This window comes from Micropterus salmoides, unplaced genomic scaffold (assembly GCF_014851395.1).
Source record: "Micropterus salmoides isolate LMB-PRFRI ecotype aquatic unplaced genomic scaffold, ASM1485139v1 Ms_hic_scaffold_1, whole genome shotgun sequence".
Taxonomy (NCBI): Eukaryota; Metazoa; Chordata; class Actinopteri; order Centrarchiformes; family Centrarchidae; genus Micropterus; species Micropterus salmoides.
The window spans coordinates 2,699,726-2,725,837 of record NW_024040040.1 but is presented as its reverse complement, the minus strand read 5'-3'; the positions used below and the strand labels follow the sequence as shown (position 1 = coordinate 2,725,837).

The following is a 26,112-nucleotide window of genomic DNA, read 5'->3' as shown; positions in this document are numbered from 1 at the left end:
ATCCCCCCGAAAGCTATGGTATGGTTCGCACACTATGCGAGGAAGTGCAGAGTTGTAAGAAGTTTAGGCATGGCAAGTGTTGTGTGACTCTTTCTTTTAGCTGGCTCAAAATCAGCCCTTAGATCAGCCAACAGCTCCAATATGGCTGGAGAGGCGAAATCTGCGCATTATATGTTCCTCAGTCATGCCAAAAATATTGACACGAATGGGGAAAAAATGCTTTCTCAATTCATATAGTTGAATAAATAAAATAATTGTATTTCTTTATATTGAATATAGAATAATATTATTTAATATTCTTCTTTCATTACAGCTGTGTCTCCTTCTCCAACGATAACAGCAGCCATCTCTGCAACACTTGGCTGTCTGCACCTTCCTTTCAAACAGAGGCTGTTGCACTCACATGAAATTGAGTCTCGGCTTGTTAGATCACATTGCGTGTAGTAAATAAATGTATTTTCATGTTACCCTCCCATTACTTTGTACAATAAAATCTGGAGGCAGTCCGGCCACGAGGTCCACCGACAGAACATCATGAAGTTGGGGGTGAAACCAGTTGCGCTATGCTTTGTCGCCCTGTAGGCCATGACAGCATAAGGGATCATGAGGTCCCAGTCCCAATGGCAACGGTCTGCTGTTGTAGCCAGAATCTTTTGCAGGGTGGTCGTTGAATCTTGCACTTGGCCATCCAACTGAGGTCGGAAAGTTGTGGTGTGCGTTTTCTCAATACCAAACAGCAGGCACATTTTCTGGAACACTTCAGACTCAAGTTACAGCCCTGGTCACTGTGCAGGGTTTGTGGCGCCCTGTACCAACACACCCACTTTGAGGTGAGTATTTCAGCCACGGTTACAGTCTGGTCATTAGATAGAGGAACGTCTCCACCCATTTGGTGAAGTAATCCTGTATCACGAGCACATATCTGTTGCTGCGCTCAGTTTCGTTCAGTGGCCCCATAATGTCCAAGGCGACCCGCTCCATCAGGGCTCCCACCCTAACAGTACCCATGGGGGCTTGTGGTGTCTTTGGTGGCCTTGCTTTTGACGCACAGCTGGTACAGGTGCCACACCAGAGAGCAACATCCTCTCTCATCCGATACCAGAAATATCGTGTCTGCAGCCGGGCTACAGTGCGCTCCACCTCAAAATGCCCCCCAACCTGCCCTTCATGCATCTGTCTCATGACATCTGGCCTGAGGGCGCGAGGCAGCACAACTTGCGGGTAGAACTGGGTGTCAGCCAGGCAGTAGAATCGCATAACCAGGATTCCGTCTCGGATATATAGCCGCTTCCACTGGCTCTAATAGGTCTTTGTGGCTGGGCTGCATGCTGCGACTGTTATCCATGGGGGGCGCTCTCTACTAGGCTGCACAGCCTGATGACAGATGTTCACTGGAGTAGGGGAGGGGCATGGCAGATTACATGGACAGGACTGGCGGGAGGGTCTCCTGGAGAGGCTGTCTGCGTTACTGCGCAACCTGCCAGGACGATGAATGATCTCAAAGTTGTACTCGCCAAGTCTCTCCAGCCACCTGGCAAGCTGTCCCTCAGGCTCCTTCATTCTCATCAACCACGGTAGGCTGCTGTGATCAGTGCGGATCATGAAAGACCGACCCAGGAGGTCCTGCCGAAAATGTGATATGAACTCCACCACGGCTAACAGCTTCCACCATGTGGTGCAGTAGTTCTGTTCAGTCTGAGACAGTTTGCAACTTCCATAGGCCAGCACACGCTCTCTGCCCTCCTGAACCTGTGAGAGGACAGCGCCGATGCCAACATCACTCACGTCAGTGTCACGTGTATCATGTTGCCTTGGTCGAGTGGGTAACCCAAGACTGGTTAACAGGTTCTTGAGTTTGTCAAAAGCTGCCTGGCATTCCGCAGTCCACTGAAATCTAGTATGCTTCTTTGTTAGGGCATGGAGGGGCTCGGCTATGGACGCAGTCTCTCACAAACCGGAGGTAGTACGATGCGAGGCCGACAAATCGGCGGACTTCCTGGACTGATGTGGGCGTTGGCCACTCCTGTACCTTCCGAACCATGCTGGGGTCAGTTGCCACACCCTCCTCTGAGACGATGTGGCCCAGGTAAGCCACTTGGCGGTGGAAAAGACAACACTTAGCAGGTTTTAGCTTCAGGTTGGCCTGGTGCAGGCGGTTGAACACCAGGCTCAGCCGTTCCAGCATCTCCGACACGTTACTGCCTAGCACAATGTCATCTAAGTAGACCAGGCACTGCATGCCAGCCAAGACGTGGTCCATCAGCCTCTGGAATGTTGCCGGGGCGTTGCACAATCCAAATGGCATAACATTCCACTCGAACAACCCACTTTTTGTGCAGAAGGCTACTGCTTTGCGTGCTCTTGGAGTCAGTTCGACTTGCCAGTAGCCAGAGGCAAGGTCCAGCGTGCTAAACCATTTGGCAGTGGAAAGGGTGTCCAGCGTGTCCTGTATGCGGGGCAGCGGATATGCATCCTTAATAGTGCAGTCATTCAGTGCTCTGTAGTCTACACAAAGGCAATATGTGCCGTCCTTATTCCGCACCATCACTATCGGCGATGCCCAGCTGCTGTGACTCCGGCAGGCCAGTCCAGCGCCCAAGCTCTGCCGTATCTGATCATCGGCGTTCTGTTGCTTCTCCCATGCCGTCCGGCGTGGTGGCTGCATGACTGGGAAACCCGGCCTAGTTATGATATCGTGCTGTACTAAGCTGGTGCGGCCAAGATCATTAGGGCCGGTGGAGAACACGCTGTCATAAGTGCACAACAGCTGAGCTAGTTGGATCTGTTCTTCTCTGCTTAATTGAGCACAAATCTGAGCATACAGCTCCTCCAGGTGCTTGGGAACAGTGTGGGGGCTGCTGACAGTCTGTTCGGGCAGGGCTGTGACCTTTGTGGGCTGCAGGGCTTGGGCAGGCTGGAGGAACCCTGCAATGGCCCCCCTTTTGATGGTTACGGCCGTGTTTCCAGGATTGAAGAGGCGTAGAGGCACAGTTTTAAAGGGCTTTGCTTCCACCAAAACACGTGCAACCAGTACTTTATATTTCTCCACAAAGCCTTTAGTGGGACTCAGCATCGCCTCCCCTTTAACTGGATCCCGGCAGTGAATGTTGCCTTGTACCAGATACTCCTGTCCAGCCTCCAACACCACAGTCCGGGCGACTCTCACTGCATGTGTCTTTGTTTTGTCTCGTGAGTGAAAATACGGCACCTCCTCCCCAAACAGCACAATACGGTGGCTTCCAAAGTCAAGGCGTGCTTGGGCTTGAGTCAGGAACGGGTGGCCTAGGAGAGCCTCATCACCAGCTATACCGGCAACAAGGAAGTGCACGCTCACCTGACAGTTGTTGATCTGTACAGGGATGTGAGCTTCACCAAGCACAGGTATGTCACCAGGCCCCACGCCAAGCAATGTACCTGTGATGGCTGCAGTGGGGGCCGTACATCTGGGTGAATGGCATCGTAATGGTGTAGCGGCATTACACTTCTCCGTGCCCCACTGTCCAAAACAGCGCACACTTCCAGTTCATAAACAAGCATATTAATGCTCATTTCTTGGCCTTGCACTTTAAGGTGGAGGACAGCACAACCTGGGCTCTCTGGAGAGGCTAGTGAGGCTCGAGATCTGATAGTTTTCTTTGGTGAGGGGCAATTTCTTTTCATATGACCCAGACCAGAGCAATTGTGGCAGCGAATCTCCTCCCTTTTAATGTCTTTCTGGCATTTCCATTTGCGTGGTGGGTAGCTAAGGCTGGGGGGCTCAGGCTTCCAGTTGGCTGCTGGGGATACTGTAACAGTCTCTGCCTCCACCAACCCAGTTCTCTCTCTGATCACAGCAGCACGAGGCCTCCGCTCAGTCATGCTGCGTGCCCCTGTCTGCATGAGGGTGGTGACATATGATGCCGCCCACTTGGTGGTTTCATAGCGGCGGGCAATATCATAAACTTGGGTAAGTGTGTGGGGCCGCTGTTCTAGTAGTTTCTGTACAACTTCTGCCTTTCCAACAGCGTTAGTGAAAACCTCAATGCCTATGGCGTCCTGCTCAGTCTCTGTCCTGTCACTGTAGGCTATCGACACTTTTCCATATATGTCATCTCTTAAAGTATGGAGGGCTTCACCCAGTTTGCGGACTCGCTGCCTCAGTTCAATAGCCACTGCGGCTGCATGCTCTGAAGAAGGGCCATACGCAGTCTCCATCTCCACCACAAGCCTTCTGTAACCCCACTGTGAGGACCGAGGGTTTCTGTGAATTATGGCCCCTGCAGCACCTACGAGGCAGAACTTCAGCTGGACAGTCACTGTCTGTTCTGACCAGTAATTAGCTTTGGCACAGCTCTCAAACCTGTGCAGAAACTCCTTCCATGGAGTTGTGCCGTCGTACTGACCAAGATGTAAGGTGGGGACTCTCTCTCTGCAGTCATAGTTATCCTCACTCTCAGAAGAAGGCTGGTAAAATGAATGGCCACGCTGGTGTGTGTGTGTCTTGGCCCGCTCATGCTTGGTGGGAGGCCCCTTTAACTGGACAGTTTGACTATGTCGTTGTTCTAGTACGTGTCCATAGTTTATGTCTTTCAGGGGACTATAGCACGGGGTGTGTGGCACTGGGCATGTAGAGTAACAGGGTGCAGGCGTGCTCTGGATAAAACTCCCCAGGTGGGCAGAGGAAAATGGGTTTGCATGAGGTGTGGCAACTGCAGCAGCTGGTGGCAGGGCTGGATTATACAGCGTTAATGGCTGGGCATGAGTTTGGGTGTTATGCACATGGCAGCATGGGTCTTGGTTTTGTACATCAACTTCATTAATAAAGGGGTTTGTGCTAGAAAACCTGGGCTGCACATGCTCATGTGGTTTTTCAGACACTGTCTGCATCCTTTCAACCGGCTCCTCTTTACAGAGTAAAGGGTTAAAATGCTCATGTCTTTTATTTCTCTTATTCACATAGTCCATTTCTGTTCCTAACTGGCTTTCTTTCACAGTAGTTAGCATCATGGGTGGGTTAGTGGCTGGTTACACTCCCAAAAACGTTGGCTAGCAGCCGTCTTATTAGCTTAGCTTCCCGGCCGGGCACAGTAAACAAACTTCCGACTTTTGTCCTGGCTTATTCCGCCGTTTATTTATGCTCACCACAGCTGCTCTGTTTGATGTGAGAGGGTCCCTTCGTGGTTGCCAGTGTTAACCTTTCCTGTTACCGGTAACTTCGGGGCTAACCCCCTTCACTCGCTCAGCAGCAGTTGGTAAGCACCAAACAGAAGCTCCGCTTAGATCTTGAGAAGCTGCAGTCTTTATTTGTTGACCACCGTAACCTACACTGTACATTTATGGCTACATGGGGTTTATTTCTGATCTGTTTATCTTAGCTCTGCCCTCCTTCAGCTCACTCGCTTCCACACACACGCTCCGTCTCTCACTGTCAACACACGCACTGGCTACGCTCACACATGCGCGCACTGAACCCTCCCTTTAAGGGCTACGCTACTCTTATAACACGGGTCTTATGGATCTGTTCCTTTCAGAGAACCATTTAAAAACCAGTATCATTTTATTTTGCATTTGTGGACGAGGTTTAGCAGCATTAAGTACCAAAGAGCTGATAAAAAGAATCGGATCATTCGTGAATGTAACATCACCAGTTGTTGGTAGATTGAAAATCTGCATTCAAGTAAAAGTACAATTACCATTAGAGAAACCTACTGTGATTACCACGGGCATTTCCAGGGTCTAGAAACATTGGGGGCTTAGCCAAGCAAGAAATCATTCATGTTTTAACTAGTTTTCACCCCGCCTTCGCCTACCCAAAGAACGTCTGTAAAGCAACAGTAAAAGTCTCTTCCACTTGTCAAAGTGAACCTTATACCTACTTTACCTATATCTTTACCTATTTTAATTATTAAATATCAAAGGCCGTATAAATACATTATGATTTTTGTAATTACTACTGATAATACTTTAAACTTACAATATTAATGGTGGGTCAGGGGGTCTTCCCTCTGCCTTCTGGTGAATTTGTTGTTTGACATATGTTTCTCCTGTAGATCAACTTTTCTCATTTTATTTCATCCCAAACACACATGTAGGCATGACTGAAGTAACCTCTTTAAATGTGCGTGTGGCACCTTTTCACCTCTGTGGGGTTTTGTTCCTTGGCAGGGTTTCCCTCAATAATAGACCAGAGACACAGAAATCATTAATCTGTGGTCGAGTCGCGGGGGCAGCAGCTCCAGCAGGGGACCCCAAACTTCTCCTTCCGGAGCCACATTAACCAGCTCTGACTGGGGGATCCCGAGGCGTTCACAGGCCAGTATAATCTCTCCACCTAGTCCTGGGTCTCATCACGAGGCCTCCTCCCAGCTGGACATGCCTGGAACACCTCCCAAGGGAGGCGTCCAGGAGGCATCCTTACCAGATGCCCAAACCACCTCAACTGGCTCCTTTCAACACAAAGGAGCAGCGGCTCTACTCTGAGCTCCTCTAAGGGAGACAACAGCCACCCGCCTGAGGAAACCCATTTTGGCCGCTTGTACCCGTGATCTCGTTCTTTCGGTCATGACCCAGCCTTCATGACCATAGGTGAGGGTAGAAACTGCCACTTTGAAATCCACCTTGTATGTGTTAAAAGGCCACCGACAAACAATATATTCATTCACTTTTCAGTTCTGTTGTTGGGCAACATTTGATGTGATGTTTGGTTTTAATAGCCACCAGTGAGTCTCTGCAGACCAAAAAATGTTGAATACAAGAGTTAGTTCTGTGAAGGAACTAAACTAAAAGCAGTTGTCAAAAGCATGCTTTACATTGTGCCACAAGCATGAGCTTTATTGCAGCTATGGAATTATATTCAAAGGGATTTCTGTCATACTGACAGTCATATTAGTAAGTGTTCTCTGTGATGTGTTTAAGTAAAGTCTGTCTTCCCTTAGGTAACATCACCACCCTCTGCCATGTCCCTGAATCCACAGCTCAGCAGTGGATGACACCTCCGAAGTTGCTGAGGTAAATGTGGTTTCAGATCAGTTAAACATAAATGATTGCACAGTCACCTTTTTGTTGTTTTTAGAAAACCACATAGAAATGTTTTACTGTTATTGTCTAAATAATCCAAAGCATCAAGTGAAAACTAAATAATAAAACTTCTATTCGTGTTGGGGGATTGTGAGTAGAGAAGTTTAGCAAAGGGACAGAGAAAGTGTTTTTCATCAGACGAGTTTCATTCACTTTATTTAAACATAGTGGTGTTCAAGAGCTAATGAGTTTTAAGCATTTTACCAGCAGGAAGTAAATAATTGCTAATCATGTATTCCCTTAGAGTAAAGTCTGACGGTAAATGGTACATCTATTTGTATCTACTTGTTGGTGTTTGGTTTGAAATATTTAATTGACATCCAGTAAATGGTACATTGACTTTTTTTTAAAGCCTGACCGATATGGGATTTTTAAGTGTGATACCAATTTCAATATTTTGGGATTTTAAAATCCAAAAGCCGCTATATCGGCCGATATATTTTTCACCTTTATTTTAAGAAAGGCATAACATAAACAAAGATTATCCCTAACATTTGTTATCTTGAGACCATACCAAGACACCATGACATAATGCAGTATAGAAAGAAACTTTGTTATTGTTAGAAATAGTACTTTGAACAAAGTACATCAAAATATATTTACGTTTTGATAAATAAGAGTCATGTATAAAACTACAGAAAACATTTTTAAAATGTCTGATTATTTATAAATTATAGCGTACTACTACCAATGAACATTAAATTAAATAGTGTATGTATTGTGGGGCCAGTGAAACAAACTATAAAAAATACCAATATAGTACTAATACTAAAATTAATAATAATACCATATATCATCTGTCATGTCATTGCTATCACAATAAAGATAATGTCATGCAGTAGTTATTACCGTACATATAATCTCATGACATGAGGGAAGGATCCGACTCTCTGTTTCTGTTTTTATAGTCATATATTGGCTGTTATAAACACAGATGCAGATATATCTGCAAGTAGCTAATATTGGCTGATAATTAAGTTAAAGAGGGTAAATTATGTGAAATTACAGGTGGTTTACATCTTTAAGACTAAGGGTACACCCAACTCAGGTAAATAAAAATGTTAAATGCTACTTGCTTTGTAGGTTTTGTTTTCATGAATGACTTTGTTTGTCTCTGATCTCAGTTGAGTTTGGAGGTGGAGTAGACTTTCCAGCTGACTCTTTGTTGATGAGATGAAAATCAGCATAAAATATACAATAAAAGATCAGTGAGTGATGTTATTTAGGGCTAATGTGGCTGTTTGACTGACGTCAGAGAGATGACTCATTTCCTTCAGAACAACAAAAACTTCACCAGTTACACAAAAAAAATGTAAATACCTATTGAGCTTAGTACAGATATTTACATGTCACAGCATTCCAGTCTCATAATACCATAACAACTGTTTTCAGTCTTCAGTCAGTCAGACTGCATGCTTTGATAAAATCAGTACTGATGGTGAGACAGCAGCTGCAGACACAGGACTGATTGTAGGAGGAGTCACTATAATATAAATGAGCAGGTCTCTCTTTTTACAGACAGACATGGACGAGACGCCATCAGGCTGCTGATCTGACGGACATCCACAAGAACAAGCTGAGTGAGTCAGATTTATTTACCATTGAAAATAGTGATAGGAATCACGACTCTTTGGAGGGAGCCGGGCTATGGCTCCATTCCTTTACATATAGTGTCGTGTGGAGTAAATCTGTAAGGTCAATACTTTCCTGCAGCTTCTCTTTCTGTGGCAGAAGTTAGTTTTTCACAGCGGCTTGTTTGTTGTCACTAAGGAGGAATGAGATGGTTGGTGTGGGCGGTGAAGCTGCTGCATCTGAGTCAGGAAGAGTTTAAACTCCTGTTAGTTTTATCTACAGTAATGCACCATATTCTGTAATATCATCATGGATGCAGTTTTTAAGAATGTACTGAATGTTGTTTTAGACAAAATGTGTAACAATATTGCAAGATTTCAGCAACGGTCAGACACATGGTGGATACAGATGATGTACAGATTCAAGCTGGGCCAGATTTTAAAACCAGGAAATGAGCATTGGTCAGACTTTGTCAGGACACATGAAGGGAAGCTGCTGTAGCTTTCTGTTGGTCCGTGCATGACCGCAGTAGGTTAATACTCAGATCATAAAATGCAATTAAACTACACTTGTGTGCTGAGTTTGCTGATCAGTTTCATGGGGGATATTGTGTTGAACGCTGAGCTGAAATCCACAAACAGCATTCTAAAGTAGGTGGTGTTTTTCTCAAGGTGTGTGAGGGCTGAGTGTAGGACAGTGGAGATGGCATCCTCTGTGGATCTGTTGGTTCTGAAAGCAAACTGGTGAGGGTCCAGGCTGGCTGGGAAGTTGTTTTTTATGTGCTGAAGAACCAGTTTCTCAAAGCACTTCATCAGAATGGGGGTGAGTGCCACAGGGCGGTAGTCGTTCATACTGCACACTGCAGACTTTTTAGGTACAGGAATGATGGTGTCTGTGGGAAGCAGGTGGGAACCCTCTCCTGAGATAGTGAGATGTTGAAAATGCAATACATTCAAAAAGCTTATTGGCTCAGGTTTTTAGTACACTGCAATGGATGTTATAAGACCGAAATTCACTCTCAGCAGGACTCCTCACATCTGCTGTGCATACTGACAGTGGCCGGTCCTCTGGAGGTGGAGTAGACTTTACAGCTGACTCTTTGTTGAGGAGATGAAGAAGATTTTGGGCTAATGTGGCTCTTTGACTGAAGTCAGAGAGAAGAGGACTCGTTTCCTTCAGAACAACAAAACCTTCACCAGTTGAACAAAAAACAAAAATTAAATACCTGTTGAGCATAATATAGAGTAGTACAGATTATTACATGTCACAGCTTTCCAGACTCATAATACCGTGACAACTGCTGTCTGGAACAGGCTTTGTTTGCGCCTACAGACCAGTCAGACTGCATGCTTTGATAAAATCAGTACTGATGGTGAGACAGCAGCTGCAGACACAGGACTGATTATAGGAGGAGTCACTATAATATAAATGAGCAGGTAAATCTCATGATGGGACGGACATCCACAGGAACAAGCTGAGTGAGTCAGACGAGGCTTGTGTTGTATTTCCTAGGTTTGATTTATCAGATTTTGTTTCTGACCAAATACCAGCCGAAGACAAATGACATTCACATCAGCCTCTCATGTACTTTGCTAATTGCTAATTAGCCAATGTAAGCATGCTAACATTCTAAGCTAAGACGGTGAACATGGTAAACATTATACTTGCTTAGCATTAGCATGTTAGCATTGTCATTTTGAGCATGTTAGCATTAGCTTGTAACTGCTGTGTGAGCACTGCCTCAGAGCTGTTAGCATGGCTGTAGACTGTTGACCTGGTTGTTATTTCATCCACTGTGCAGACACGAAACAGGAAGCTGTTTTGAGATGACTCGTGTTGTCCTCTGTGGAACATTGGATGCTTTCTTAGGTTAACATCTAATAACTGCTGATTTACTTATATTTTCACAACAACATCTAAAAACTGAGGTGCAACCTTGCTCTGTTTGGGACTGTGAGCTGCACTTGTTAGAGGAGGAGATGCAGAAGTTAGGTCCCAAACGGGTTTCTGTGTCAGTCAAATGGGGAATACTACCAGCAGAGCAATAATGAAAGTTAGGATATGGTAACTCTAGTAGCTCAGGCTGCACCCTCTACTGGACTCCATGGGTACAGTGGGTGGAGACTGACTGTCTTCCGAGCTGCAACAATCCATAGTCCACCTCAACGATCGGCCACAGGCCAGCCACAGGTGCTAAACCACCACATCATCCACAGTGTTAGGATGGTGGGCCACCACTGAGAAGGTCACTAGACAGACCGGTGTTTGGCATGACCAAGAGGGATCTGATCAAACACCTGGGCTGTCCTGACTCCTCCCCGGGATGTCAGGCACAGTTGATGTACGCTCCCTCATTACAACCAGTAACGACCGGTCCCTCTCCTCACAGATCCCGAGTACGGATCCTGAGAAGGAACCCGACACGTCCAAGAGATAAAAAAGCAAAGCCTTCTGAGAAAATATAGATGGCTTTGACCCTTCCTGTAAAGGGCTTGAGTGTTCTTGGCCAGATATTTGTAGTCCTCCTCATTGTCCACAGGGACCCCCTGGATGGAAACCGTAATGGTCGAGTGTGACAGTCCCTTCTCCATCAGGCCTTGCAGGAAGGAGAGAATGGATCCTACTGAGCAGGTTGACAGATCCATCTCCTCCTCAACGCACCAGCGCTGAAAGGTCAACCACTTAGCTTTGTAGCAGCAAGTGGTGGAGCCCACTCTCTCCACTTGGATGTACCAACTCAGCGGATTGTCCAGCCAGCAGTCTATTGTCTTAACCTCTCCCTTTCAGGAACCAAACCTGGTGAAGTTGGTCCAGCACCAGAAGCGTGCCTATGGTGTCTGACTCCTGAGCCCCCCAGACCAGAGGTACAGGCTTGTGTAACCTCTGTGTACCACCCTGCCGACCGGCGGTTGGGGGCTACCAGAATGACGGACAACCGTTTCCCCCTCACCCTCTCTTACAAAGGAGGAATGAGATGGGGTGGGGCAAATGCACACTGCAGCCCTTCTGGCCATGGCGCGTGTGCAAATGCATCCATGCCCAAGGGCGGGCTGTCCTCTGGCAGAATCAAGAACTACAACAAACAGTGGGTGTTGTGCCAGCTGGCAAACAGATCCACCTCCGCCCTCTCGAAGTGAGACCAGACCTCATGAAATCAATATTAATTCCTCACACCCCTGGTTTACAGTGTTGTTTTGGTGTCAAGAGCCGTGCTGCTAGCATGGCTAAAAACAAAAGCTAGCCTTTATTTCAAGAACTAACAGCTAAACTAAACTAAGCTAAAAGTTAACCGAAAATGGAAGTCCACAGAGTAGCAGCAGGAGCTCTGTCTGGCCAGACTCACACAAATACTACAAATTACAATCACAGCTCTTGTTGCTGCTCTGATACATTTGTGATTTCTTTCAGGTCTAAAATACTGCCTGACTTTTGTAGGGAGCCAAAATGACAGCAGTGGACCTTTTGAACACTTTGGAGGATTTAAGTGACAAGGAATTCACTAAGTTCAAATGGTGTCTCAAGCAGCCTGACATGGTGAAAGGTTACCAAACCATCAAAGCGTCTGACCTGGGGAGAGCAGAAAGGCAGGACACAGTGGATCTAATGGTGAGTGCCTATAAACTTCATGGAGCTCTGAAGATGACCAAGAAGGTTTTAGAGAAGATACCCAGGAACGACCTGGTGCAGAGTCTGCCAGAACCCGACCCAGGATCAGGAGGTCAGTTTTCTACGTTTTGCCACTTCTCTTCTTTATTTTTCGGTAAAAAGAGCGTGTTGACTTTGCGACAAAATACTTATAAAGGAACAGGGTCTCTCAGTGCAAAAGCTCAATGCATTCACCACAGAATAAAATTTGAGGCTTGAACTTGTTAATTTGAGAGAATGATTAAGCTATCAATCATTGCTTTTTGAGAGGACAGAGGCATGATTGAGCTATCTGATTCACTTATTTACTTTGTGGCTTGAGACACTGGAAGATGTTAATGCCACTGAGTAATGTGTATAATGTTGTTGTGTGGTATTTTATGCCTTGAGTAAATAACCAATGAGATGTCCTGATGACATAATGCAGTTATGCACATGAGGTTGACCTGTGGATGGACCCGAAATAAAGCAGTAGTTTCCTGCAGGTTGTTGTCAGTGATTTTATGTATGAGATACTAAGAGTAAATATACACAGAATATATATATTAAGTATGACAATTACAACATTGCACATCAGTATACAGTGCATCAGTGCTATCAAAAAGCCACAGTCCAGAATAATTGTAGACACAAAGATTCACTGGTGAAGTTGCACAGTGATACAAGATGAAATTATTTACAGTATATAACACAGACGCATTTTAAAAATCATATTAAAATTTATAACAAATTAACAAGCACAAGTGAAATTGGAAATATAACATAATTTCTCTGTCTCCGTGTCAGCAGCTGTCAATGATGTTGGAGAGACTTCAGAGAACAGAGGACCTTCCTCCTCTCAGTGTGAAGGTACAGCTTGATTATCTGGGATGTATGGAAGCCCTGAAAGTTTTGTTTTCAAAGGCCAAAGGTTATTTTCTTGGCTGTAGACACATTTATTTTGTATGTGGCAATCAGGACACATTGCACATCTATGTGCTGAAGTTGGATTGTTTTCACAGTCGATTTTTCTACAGGAGGCAGTTTAGTCCTTTTTTTTATCAGCACCATTTTTTATGTAGCTAACATTGTCATAAATGTCACTAAATGAATGTACTGTAGACCTTTACTGTCACTACTTTTGTCATTCTTAGACCACTATGTACGAATACTAATATGTATTCAGTCTCATTCTGTGTAATAAAGGTTCTTCAATTTCTTTTGGATGAACTCTGCAAAAAACACTGAGCATGTAGAGAATCAGAGGCAGCACCCTTCTCTGGCTTTAGGCTGAAGGGGAGGCATATTTTGGGGGCAGATAATATTGAAACACAGACAACCCTGATGATATTTGTTGTGTGTTCATTCAGGAACTCCTGATGCAGTTTGTCAGCGTAAACTTAAATCTAAACTGAAGAAGAAGTTCCAGTGTGTTTCTGAGGGGATTGCAAAAGCAGGAAACCGAACCCTTCTGAACCAGATCTACACAGAGCTCTACATCACAGAGGGAGGGACTGCAGAGGTCAATGATGAACATGAGGTCAGACAGATTGAAACAGCATCCAGGAAACCAGCCAGACCAGAAACATCCATCAGACAAGAAGACATCTTTAAAGGCTCACCTGGAAGAGATGAACCAATCAGAACAGTGATGACAAAGGGAGTGGCTGGCATTGGGAAAACAGTCTTAACACAGAAGTTCACTCTGGACTGGGCTGAAGACAAAGCCAACCAGGACATACAGTTCACATTTCCATTCACTTTCAGAGAGCTGAATGCGCTGAAAGAGAAAAAGTACAGCTTGATGGAACTTGTTCATTGCTTCTTTACTGAAACCAAAGAAGCAGGAATCTGCAGCTTTGAAGAGTTCCAGGTTGTGTTCATCTTTGACGGTCTGGATGAGTGTCGACTTCCTCTGGACTTCCACAACAATGAGGTCCTGACTGACGTTACGGAGTCCACCTCAGTGGATGTGCTGCTGACAAACCTCATCAGGGGGAACCTGCTTCCCTCTGCTCGCCTCTGGATAACCACACGACCTGCAGCAGCCAATCAGATCCCTCCTGAATGTGTTGACATGGTGACAGAGGTCAGAGGGTTCACTGACCCACAGAAGGAGGAGTACTTCAGGAAGAGGTTCAGAGATGAGGAGCAGGCCAGCAGAATCATCTCCCACATCAAGACATCACGAAGCCTCCACATCATGTGCCACATCCCAGTCTTCTGCTGGATCACTGCTGGAGTTTTGACAGAAGTGGTGAAGACCAGAGAGGGAGGACACCTGCCCAAGACCCTGACTGAGATGTACATCCACTTCCTGGTGGTTCAGTCTAAACTGAAAAACGTCAAGTATAATAGAGGAGCAGAGACAGATCCACACTGGAATCTAGAGAGCAGGAAGATGATTGAGTCTCTGGGAAAACTGGCTTTTGAGCAGCTGCAGAAAGGAAACCTGATCTTCTATGAATCAGACCTGACAGATTGTGGCATCGATATCAGAGCAGCCTCAGTGTACTCAGGAGTGTTCACACAGATCTTTAAAGAGGAGAGAGGGCTGTACCAGGACAAGGTGTTCTGCTTCGTCCATCTGAGTGTTCAGGAGTTTCTGGCTGCTCTTCATGTCCATCTGACCTTCATCAACTCTGGTGTCAACCTGCTGGCAGAAGAACAAACAACCTCCCAGAAGTCTGAAATAAGAAAAGTTGAATCTGTAGGGATGCAGTTTTACCAGAGTGCTGTTGACAAGGCTTTACAGAGTCCAAATGGACACCTGGACTTGTTCCTCCGCTTCCTCCTGGGACTTTCACTGCAGACCAATCAGACTCTCCTACGAGGCCTGCTGACACAGAAAGGTATTTGCTCAGAAACTAATCAGGTAACGGTCGAGTATATCAAGAAAAAGATCGAAGAGACTCCCTCTACAGAGAAAAGCATCAATCTGTTCCACTGTCTGAATGAACTGAATGATCATGCTCTAGTGGAGAAGATCCAACAGTTCCTGAGTTCAGGAAGTATCCACAGATATAAACTCTCTCCTGCACTGTGGTCAGCTCTGGTCTTCATCTTACTGTCATCAGAAAAAGATCTGGACGTGTTTGACCTGAAGAAATACAATTACTGTGCTTCAGATGAAGAACTTCTGAGGCTGCTGCCAGTGGTCAAAGCCTCCAAGAAAGCTCTGTAAGGGGGATTTATTCATCAATAAATACTGTGCTATCTTTGAACTGGAGAAAAAAATCTATGCATAATTACGTGTTTCCTTCTGGTTGTCTCTCCTGACTGAGTCTGTGAAACCTCACAGAGAGAAGCTGTGATCATGTTTGGCCTGTGTTTTGTTCTACTTGACATTCACATATTGTTCAGCACAAATATATAAACAGAAATTGAGAACCTTATTTACCCTTCAATATAATGTTATTTTAATTACGGTTGTCTGTTTATTCCTGATTCAGCCATGAATAATTGCCACAACATTTTTAAAGTCAATCAGCAAAAAAGAGATTATATACAGTGTCACCATAATCCCAGACTTAACAAATAATATTTTTCTCCTTGTTTATTATTTCCCCTCCAGAATGAGTGGCTGTAACCTCTCAGAGAGAAGCTGTGAAGCTCTGTCCTCAGTTCTCAGCTCCCAGTCCTCCAGTCTGAGAGAGCTGGACCTGAGTAACAACAACCTGCAGGATTCAGGAGTAATGCTACTGTATGGCGGACTGGAGAATCCACACTGTTCACTGGAAACCCTGAGGTCAGATCAAGTTACAGTTTGTGTTTAAATATTTTATTTATTTCTCTTAATATAAAGCACCATTAATTTAAACAGCCTCTCTCATTTCACAGTGCAGAAAATATTTGATATTTTCAAATGTATTTTGTTATAATTCAGATTCACGTATTGTACAGCATTAAATATGAACTCTAACTGAGATGTAAATCCTCATTTATTTTTAATAGTATAATGTAGTTAATTGACATATCTACAACAAGTTTAGAGTAAAAGAGTAATGGTTTTAACACAAATGTTGTTTGTCTTCTTGTTCATTATTTCCTTTTCAGACTGAGTGGCTGTAACCTCACAGAGAGAAGCTGTGAAGCTCTGTCCTCAGTTTTCAACTCCAAGTCCTCTAGTCTGAGAGAGCTGGACCTGAGTAACAACAACCTCCAGGATTCAGGAGTGAAGCTGCTGTATGCTGGACTGGAGAGTCCACACTGTACACTGGAAACCCTGAAGTCAGATCAAGTTCTACTTAAACAAAAAAATTCTAAATATCAAGCACCATTAATTGAAACAGCCTCTCTCATTTCACAGTGTACAAAATCTTTGACATTTTCAAATGTAATTTGTTATAAATCAGATTCTCATTTTGTACTGCTTGAAAATTAACTCTGGCAGAGCTGAAAATCCTCATTTACGTTTAACTTATTATCATTATGTTTATTACTGATTCAGTCATGATTAATGTCAAATCTACAACAGGTTTAGAGTAATAGAGCAATGATTTTAATACATGCCAAGAAGACCTTCTAAACACACTGTATCAGCAAAAGTCCAAATTCAACGATTTAATATTTTATTACAAATGTTGTCTGTCTTCTTGTTTATTATTTCCTCTCCAGACTCAGTGACTGTAACCTTTTTAATAGTATGTGACTTATTATCATTGCATGTATTTTTATTACTCATTCAGTCATGATTAATTGACATATCTACAACAAGTTTAGAGTAAAAGAGCAATGGTTTTAACACAAATGTTATTTGTCTTCTTGTTCATTATTTCCTTTTCAGACTGAGTGGCTGTAACCTCTCAGAGAGAAGCTGTGAAGCTCTGTCCTCAGTTCTCAGCTCCCAGTCCTCCAGTCTGAGAGAGCTGGACCTGAGTAACAACAACCTGCATGATTCTGGAGTGAAGCTGCTGTATGCTGGACTGGAGAGTCCACACTGTATACTAGAAACTCTTAGGTGAGGATTCATAAACCAAATGAGTTGATGAGAACATTTACAATCAGATTTACATTGGTGGATAAAAATCTAACACCAGATGGCTCAAATGAGCCTCCCCACACCTCACAGAGGTTCCATTGTGCCATCTGCCATCAGACTCCACAATTACTAAATCTACCAGTGACAAAGCCCAAAGGATGCTACTAAGACTACCCGGAAGATGCCCCAGATAACTGAGACAAATCATCTATCACTACCAGCTCATCAATGATGTGCTTAATGATTGTATTTGATAAAAAGTGTTATTCCAATGAAAAACTATTTATATGCGCCTATGGTTCTTAGCTTTATTACGGCCTGGGTTAACACCATAGACTGTATATAAGGTTAACACCCCTTTAGTGTCGTTTTTGGACGTCTCAGTGGTCAAGTTAGCAACAATAAATATGTCACGTCCGGTTACGCTTTCAAAATAAAACTAGTGAATAACTTTTTGAAACAGAATATTACTTGTGTTCCCTACACAACCGAAGAAAAAAACTCAATATTGACTTTGTGTTTAACACAGGAAAAGAGTGAAAGTATGGTTTCTGGTCAAGCTGCCCTTCTCAACCATGGCTCCTCCTTACCATAGACTGTAGCCCACATAAAAAAAATAGGGGCCTTAAAGCAGCGCTATTTTGACCCTTGATGCATCCAGTAGTCTCTACCGTGTGCGCTCACTTTAGCGCCAGATCGCATCGACGAAGAACAGAGAGAAGCGGAACCAAACCAGATCACACGGGCCCAGAAGCGGGTCTTCAGTGTAGAAACACCATGGCTCGGGATTTTTGCCGTCAGCAGGAATGATGCCATTTTTTTCCCTGTCGAAACTCTGGTGAGTAACGTTTGTAACCTTTAGGACAGGGCTAACATTAAAAGTGCAGCGTGATGCAGCTTAAATGGGTGAGTTAAAACCATATTACTGTAAGTTAAAGCAGTCGGAGGATGTTGTGAACACAATGTCGTGAACTGTTCAACAGTATTTTGTTGTGTCGTGGTTTCAAACTAATCTCTGGAGTTACTTTTGGATGTGTAAGCACATGTAGTACCTTCAGAGGTATTTTTATTTACAGTATTTATGATAATACATGTTAAAGATAATTTCCTTCTCTAAAATGTGTAAACTCTGTTCAGTATTTTTTGGTTGAAATTTAATCAATTCATAGTTGTGATGCTTGATGCTTAAATGCTGGTAAAGTTATAAATCTTTGGTAACGTTATAACAATGTAAAACTTAAGAAGAGTCCCTAGACAACAGGGTGATGATATTGAGTTTTGACAAACTACATGAGATCTTATTTGAAGAACATTGACTGTGATGATTTATCTGATTTATTCTGCACTATACGTGCAGACTGGTTTTTGAGACCCTGGATTGTAGCTTAGAGATCTACTCTTCTCTGGATGCAGATGGCGAGCGAGTCCCAGAGATGATGCACCCTGTATGATGAGATCAGACCGCGGTGTGGACAGCTGCATCGGGTCCCATTCAACAGGACTGACACATCAGATTACAGGACTCTGGCAGATAAGAAAAGATCCACCACACGTTCACTTTCCTGCCCAAGTAGAGATACAAATAACTGAAAGACACTGGACACTTTTTTAAAATTGTAATTTTTATGAAAGAGCTCTTTTTATTCTGGGGATTGTTTCAAACATGGTTGGTGCACTACCTGCCCATTGTTCTTCAATCACACACAGTCTATTTCTTACCCCAACACTACTTCTCAGAACCTAGGTTGGTAAGTTAGCTAAAGTTCTACACTAGTGTTAAATATTGTAGACCTGTCTTTAGCATTCAAAAACTGTGTTACAGGGCTTTCCCCAGTACGTTGAACTATGTCGCTAAGGGGCTCCCAAGTGTGTTATAGAGTGACAACAAGGGGTCTTGGCCATTCGTCCATATGTGAAAACTTGGGAGTGAGAACGGGTTGGGTTGTAGATGGTTGATTTTATAAGAACAGTTGTACAGTTTATGCAGCAATAGTCTCGCGTGTTGTTGTGTTTTTTTGTGAATGAATGGGTGAAAGGTATTTTGTAATAAATAATATGTTCTGTATCCCTTTGTGTTATGTCCGTTTCCTTTTTCTGTTCATTAGAAAACTGATTCTTGTGTTACAATATCATTTGTAAATGCTTTGTAAGGCATAGATAGTCCTCACTTTAGATGAGCTCACACAAAGTACTTAACAACTAGTGAATGCTTTGTAACTACTTGAATTAATCATGAAATACTTTATTAACAAATGTTTAGAGAACATCTATTGCCTTTTAATTTCATTTGTAAATTGTTAATGAGCTCACGCAAAATACTGACCTAACCATTAGTACCTACCAGAATTAATCATGAATTGCAGTATTATTAAGTGTCATAAAACATCTATGAACACCCACTATTAGACCATTTCTAAATAACTACATGTCATGTCAAGTTCGCGGTTGATCAAAGCACTGGGGGGGAGTAAGATTGGTGTCTTTCAACAGACCATCCAAGCAACCCTTTGCTGGTCCAATCACAGCAGATCTCTGGAAGCGCAGATCTTGGAGTTTTGATGAGAAGTTCAGAGAAACAGTACCAGGCCTGTAACGGTGAGGTTTTTACCCTGTAAAGTTAGCTGGGGCATCTTTAGGGTAGTCTTAGTAGCATCCTTTGGGCTTTGCCACTGGTAGATTTATGAGTTATGCTGAGATTGTTTATATTCTTTCGTGGGAAAGTATAAAAAAACAGGCAGTTATGTAATAATTTTCTTAAACTTTCCAAATGATCTTATGAACCATTAACAACTCATACATAAATGGTTTGTCATCAAAATAATACTTCTATAAATAGTGAACCGATCATATATAAACTAAGAAAATTAGCTTATTAATAAAGAATACAACATGTATAACTATGTTTATAAATGACTTACTAATGTGTATTAATGTATGCATAATGCTTTATAAATGATGAATTCCTTATTTACTAGTGCTTAACTAATGCTTTATAGTGTGTAGTTATTATAAAGTGCTACCAAAATCTTATCTTAACTTGTTACCTTTGTAGAATTGTGTCTGCTTACATGATTTTCAAGGACCTTTACACTTTGACAGTTGTTACCTTCTATTAAGATGTTTCATTATTTTCTGTTTTGTTCTTTTGTTGTATTAAACATTATATCAAATGCCACTAATAATTTTAAATATTTGTGGTAAATTTAAATCTTAACTAAAATGCACCTGAAGAAAAAACTAATAAACAAAAACACTCTTGTTTACAGAGGATTCCTGTGTGTGTTGCTTTGTGTGTTTGCAGGCTGTCAGGCTGTCAGATCACAGAGAAAGGCTGTGTTTCTCTGGCCTCAGCTCTGAGCTCCAACCCATCCCATCTGAGAGAGCTGGACCTGAGCTACAATCATCCAGGAGACTCGGGAGTGAGGCTGCTGTCTGCTGGACTGGAGGATCCACACTGGAGACTGGACACTCTCAGGTATGAAGGTGCCTTCTGCAGCCACAGACAGTCAGTCTGATAGAGGAAGTATTTTTGGTTAATGGTGGATATAAGTGTTATGAACAATCACACAGGTAGGAAGCCTTTTCCCTTTGCAGAACAGAAACACTGGTTGAAGATAAAAAAGGATATCTTACTGCAGGAGGTCTCCATATCCAGGAACAAACATAATAATTGCCTGTTGGTAATAATTGATGTAGTTTGGACAGATCTCTGCATGTTAAAAGAACTGTCTGTCAGTCTGACAAATATATTTTTATACCCTCCACCTACGCTCAACGGCATGTTGCGCCTAGCTTAGCACAAAGACTGGAAGCAGGGGGAAACTGCTAGCCTAGCTTCATCGAAAGAGAAAAAATATTCCAATACCTCCAAAGTAGTTATATTATATTTTTTGAAAAGTGTATTGTTACAGACATGAAAAAATAAATAATGTCTTGTCAGGAAAATAATTCAGGACTGGGGCCAGATGAAGAAGTCAAAACTCTTTTGAGACATTTTTATTCTCAGCAAACAACTGGAGTACAAAAAATTCTTTCGGATTTTTCGAAGAACATGCCAGCATGCCAACAACTTCTTTTATAGCTCTCTTTATAAGCAGGACCTCTTCTCTTGGCTGTTTTTCTTCCTGGAATCAGTAGTTTCAAAGCCAGCTATGCTATTATTTATGGTCTTGATGACTGTGCACCTGTGCCATAGATGGATAGATACGACCTAAACACCAGTTATATCTGGTCGTATGGAAAGTCCGAGATAGTCAAGCTGCTGACACTCTGAGTCTGAACACACAGTTAGACAGTCTACCCCACTTTACTGACAACACCATCTCAGGGTACATACCAAATGCACCTGACTTTTGGGGAAAGTCCCAGAGAGTGGGCCACTCCACTGTGAGCTCAGTAGGATAATAAGTACAGAGCATCCTACACCTGGTTCTTACGGAAAGCCCCAGAATGCAGACGATACATTGTCATCTTGAGACAGGGCACCAAATGCTGACCAATGCTGAGAATGCTATTCTCTCAGTGCTCCCTCTTTCTCTCAAATGCACAGACCTGTCTTTCTGTTGACTACACAGAGCTACAAATTTTTAACTTAACTTCAGATATGTATATAGTTAGTAAATATATATTGGTATATGATTTGTAATACAGTTTACTCACAAATTTCCTTCTACAGCCCACTTTTTAACAAAACATGAAGGAATAATTAATGCCCATTCAAGAGCTGAAATAAAGGCAGATATGAGTTTTCTGAGTGGCAGAGTAGAGAAGAGAATGTTTGATTCTGAAAGAGGATGTGCTGGTCTGACCCCCCTCCCCCTTTAGGGTGAAGCCTGGTGGAGTCCGATGCTTGAGACCGGATCTGAGAAAGTGTAAGTGTGTTTTTTTTTTTTTATTCATGAAAACAAAGCAGCACACATTCAACCATCTTCAGACTGAACTTCTGATGTCATTATCAAAGTCTCAATCAATGAACGGATGATAGATCAATAACTGCAGCTGGATTGTGTCTCGTTCTCTCCATCAGATTCCTGTGAACTCACACTCGACACAAACACAGTATATAGAGAGATCAAACTGTCTGACAACAACAGGAAGGCAACACGTGTGAGGGAGGATCAGTCATATCCTGATCATCCTGACCGCTTTGACTCCTGGCCTCAGCTGATGTGTAGAAATGGTCTGACTGGTCGCTGTTACTGGGAGGTTGAGTGGAGAGGAGCAGCTGATTTATCAGTGAGTTACAGAGGAATCAGCAGGAAAGGAGGCAGTCATGACGGAGGGTTTGGATGGAATGATCAGTCCTGGAGTCTGAACTGCTCTTCTAGCGGTTACTCTGTCAGTCACAATAAGACAGGAACATCGTGCTCCCTATCCTCCTCCTCCTCCTCTGGTAGAGTAGCAGTGTATTTGGACTGTCCTGCTGGCACTCTGTCCTTCTACAGAGTCTCCTCTGACACACTGATCCACCTCCACACCTTCAACACCACATTCACTGAACCTCTTTATCCTGGCTTTGGACTCTGGTCTGATTCCTTCTCCGTGTCTCTGTGTTCTGTGCAGGACAGGGAGTCTCCTCCTTGTTAAAGCAGTGGTTCTCAAACTTATAACCCCCTTCAGAGGCCAAAACAGGTTCATGCCCCACCACCACATAAACAGTAGATTTAATTTTATTCAGTCATAAACAACACAGGTGATTGAGAAAAAACAAGATTCAGGTTAGCAAAATAGCATTGCTAGCAGCAGAGCACTTTTGTTGATGTCATTAACATGAATCATGTTCATCCAACTTTAGGTCTGCTCAACATCCATGCCCCCCTTAAGTGGCTCTACCACCCCTAGTTTGAGAACCACTGTGGTAGAGAAACATTGACACTGCTGAACAGATCAGTTGAGTCTGTCCTAGGGGTGTGTATATTCACTGGTCTCAAGATTCGATTAGATTGCAACTCGATATCTCGATGCATCACCTCTAGGGGAGGGAATCTTTAGGCATCTCGTTACGATTATGAGGCCTACAATGCAATTTTTAAACAAATAGGATGAAGATGCAACTACTTAGTACTTTCAAACCAAAGTATTTGTAATTACCAACCAAGTAGTTAGTAATGGCATGTGGCTTTTTAAACATTACTTAAATATATAAATAAATGTAGCTAACGTTACATGGTATTATATTACAGTTTTATTGCATTATTACAGCAATAAATTCTTACAGCATTATTACTGACCTGTTTTGTTGCTATTTTAATTTCTGATGCAGCAATCATTAGTATAGATTCAAATACGGGATGAATAACACACTTTACTATGCTCCAGCCACACCATGTTCACTCCACCTTAGTACATCTGGGGGGTTTTTTGTCTTGTCTAGTGTAGTTAAATGTTTGTGTCTTGTTAAGTTGATTATTGTAATTTTGTTTTGAGCACTGGACCATGAGAAACGGAATTTCATTCCTTTGTGCACTCAATATGTGAATGAACGACACTAAACAAACTTAAACTAGCCACCGCCAGCAGCTTCCAGACTGCAGTCTAACCAGACGTTAGCTAGCACTAACCGCCCTCACTTTTCAAGCAGTTGGAAAACAACAGACAGACTTTAATTAACGGACACACTGTGACCTCCACTGTACATTTACTGCCAGGCATCATTTTACTCTGCTCCACTTGCTTTCACTGTCACGTTCTGCCGCCTATCACTTAGATTGTGTCATTTGAAGAATGAGGAGAGGACGGTAGCCAGCCGTTACCGTGCTCGCACAATCAGTAAAGTTAGTTGTGCATTGATATTAATGATTGTGTGGAATTTAAATTGCTGCAATCATTCATTCAACACATGCAGTCTTTTACAGACACATGATTTGATTTTTGACATTTGTGAATCGGTTCCGAATCGTCCAAGTCCGCATCCCAATACATCTAAGAATAAATTATTTTTCACATCCCTAGTCTGTACAGGATCACAGTTCCAGAAATCAGCTTCTTGTAATAAATTCATCAATGAACTTTGTACAAAGTGATTAAAAGGGATTAAACAGATTTCTTAATTTTCATTGTAAACTTCTTCCACTTCCAGTCCTTTAAAGATAGAAGCTCTGATCATTAAATGGTGGAAATGCCGTTGACTTGGACCTTCTGTCATGTGTTGCTTTGAATTCTGGCTCTTGTTCCAATAAAAGCAGAATGTTACTGTGAGTGTGTTTATTGTCTTTCTCAGCTCAGGGCTACTGACAGGATTCAGTTGGAAGATACAGTATATGGCCAAACGTTTGTGGACGTCGTTGTACAAAAAGAAATGCTTTTCCCAGTTTGTTCTTGCTTCATATGGGAAACAAAACATCAACATCAATCAATCATTAGTACTTGTCCCTGTGGGGGAATTGATTTGTAGCAAAATTACAAGGCATTTCATTACAACATCACAAACACCAACAGACGGTATTGATACGCAACCCTGCACCTTTCTACAGATTAGGCTAGCCAGACCCGCTGAATATCTTGCTTATTTTTATATGTGTTACCTGTTTACTAACTTAATGGCTTTATGGCTTTTTATTAAATTTTTATTTAGGAGATGCAAGATCGTCACCCTGATGGCAAAAATTCAAATTAAGAGTCACTGGGGGTGCCCCTTGTCACCCACAATGCTGTGTGCAGCAATAGTCTTTTCCGGTGCCTCAGTAGCATTGCTAAACCAGCAAGGGATGTAGAAAGCCAAACATATCCAATAAGAGCACAGTAAAACTTTTCAAGCATTTTGTTGTGGATGTTAAATTATTATTATTAATTATTATAGATTTCTTTACAAAGTACATTTTTCATTGTGTCTTAGTGCTATGAGGTCAGACCACAGATCCCATTTAAACTTATGGTCAAGCACAATGCCAAAGTACCTGTAACTAGTAACAGACTGCATAGCGTCCCCATTGATGAAGGTAGAATTAGAGGATTGCAGCTTTCTGAAACAATGGACGTTTGCTTTGGTAGTGTTTAGGAGAAGGAGGAGGAGGCTTGACATTTCACAACAATATTGGAAATAATTATACAAAGAGGCTCATCAAGCCAGTATCATCTGTCAGGGGAGGTGCTAGTGCAAGACGTGTGTGTGTGTATGTATGTATTAAATTAAATTAAATTTTATTTATATAGCGCCAAATCACAACAACAGTTATCTCACAGCGCTTTTCATAAAGAGCAGGTCTAGACCGTACTCTGTGATGTTATTTACAGAAGCCCAACAGTTCCCACCAAGAGCAGCACTAGGAGACAGAGGCAAGGAAAAACTTCCTTTAAGAGGCAGAAACCTCGAGCAGAACCATGGCTCAGGGTGGGCGGCCGAGAGAGGGGGGGGGGAAGAGAGAGAGGGGGGGGAAAGAGAGAAGAGAGGGATGGAAGGAGAGAGAGAGGGAGGCAGCCTACACAATATACACACAGAGGTACAGACAGTAAAGGTGATGTTGCTATAGACTGAATTAATGAATGGCACGGTGGTCCAGTGGATAGGACTGTGGCCTCACAGCAAAAAGTTTGTAGTTCAAACCCTGTTCGTCCCGGCCTTTCTGTGTGGAGTTGGCATGTTCTCGTATAGTTCAGCAATACAAACTCAAAAGTTATCAAACAGTGGTCGGACAAAGAGGGATTTGTGGGAACACCACTAAATGTTCAATTTCAATACCATACACCAAACAAGGTCGAGGGTGTGGTTAAAACAGTGAGTCGGTTCATGAACACTCTGAGAGAAGCCGATGGAATCTAACAGAGAGATAAACGCAGTACTGAAGCTGTCATTCTCAACATCCACATGAATATTAAAATCCCTACAATAATAACTTTGTCCGTTTTAAGGACTAAAGTTGACAAAAACTCAAACTGCAAAT

The 26,112-nt window shown here is 42.9% G+C and overlaps 1 protein-coding gene and 1 pseudogene across 1 annotated transcript; both read left to right on the top strand.

Annotated features, from left to right (window-relative positions):
* LOC119887775 overlaps positions 1 to 26,112 on the top strand; it is an 878,746-nt pseudogene that overhangs the window by 315,215 nt on the left and 537,419 nt on the right.
* LOC119916135 (NACHT, LRR and PYD domains-containing protein 3-like) lies at positions 9,359 to 24,430 on the top strand. Its single transcript, XM_038736070.1, has 10 exons — positions 9,359 to 11,761; positions 12,037 to 12,346; positions 13,060 to 13,122; positions 13,623 to 15,432; positions 15,827 to 16,000; positions 16,309 to 16,482; positions 17,039 to 17,212; positions 20,535 to 20,708; positions 22,058 to 22,104; positions 22,260 to 24,430. The coding sequence occupies exons 2-10, from the start codon at positions 12,073 to 12,075 to the stop codon at positions 22,817 to 22,819; spliced, it is 3,450 nt and encodes a 1,149-aa protein (XP_038591998.1). The 5' UTR covers positions 9,359 to 11,761; positions 12,037 to 12,072; the 3' UTR covers positions 22,820 to 24,430.

What these genes read in the sequence shown, in the direction of transcription:
- LOC119916135 (XM_038736070.1), top strand. Translation starts at nt 12,073, where the DNA reads ATGACAGCAGTGGACCTTTTGAACACTTTGGAGGATTTAAGTGACAAG. An exon ending in TGTATACTAGAAACTCTTAG is followed by an intron (nt 17,213 to 20,534) that starts GTGAGGATTCAT and finishes GTGTGTTTGCAG; the next exon opens with GCTGTCAGGCTGTCAGATCA. An exon ending in GAGACCGGATCTGAGAAAGT is followed by an intron (nt 22,105 to 22,259) that starts GTAAGTGTGTTT and finishes TCTCTCCATCAG; the next exon opens with ATTCCTGTGAACTCACACTC.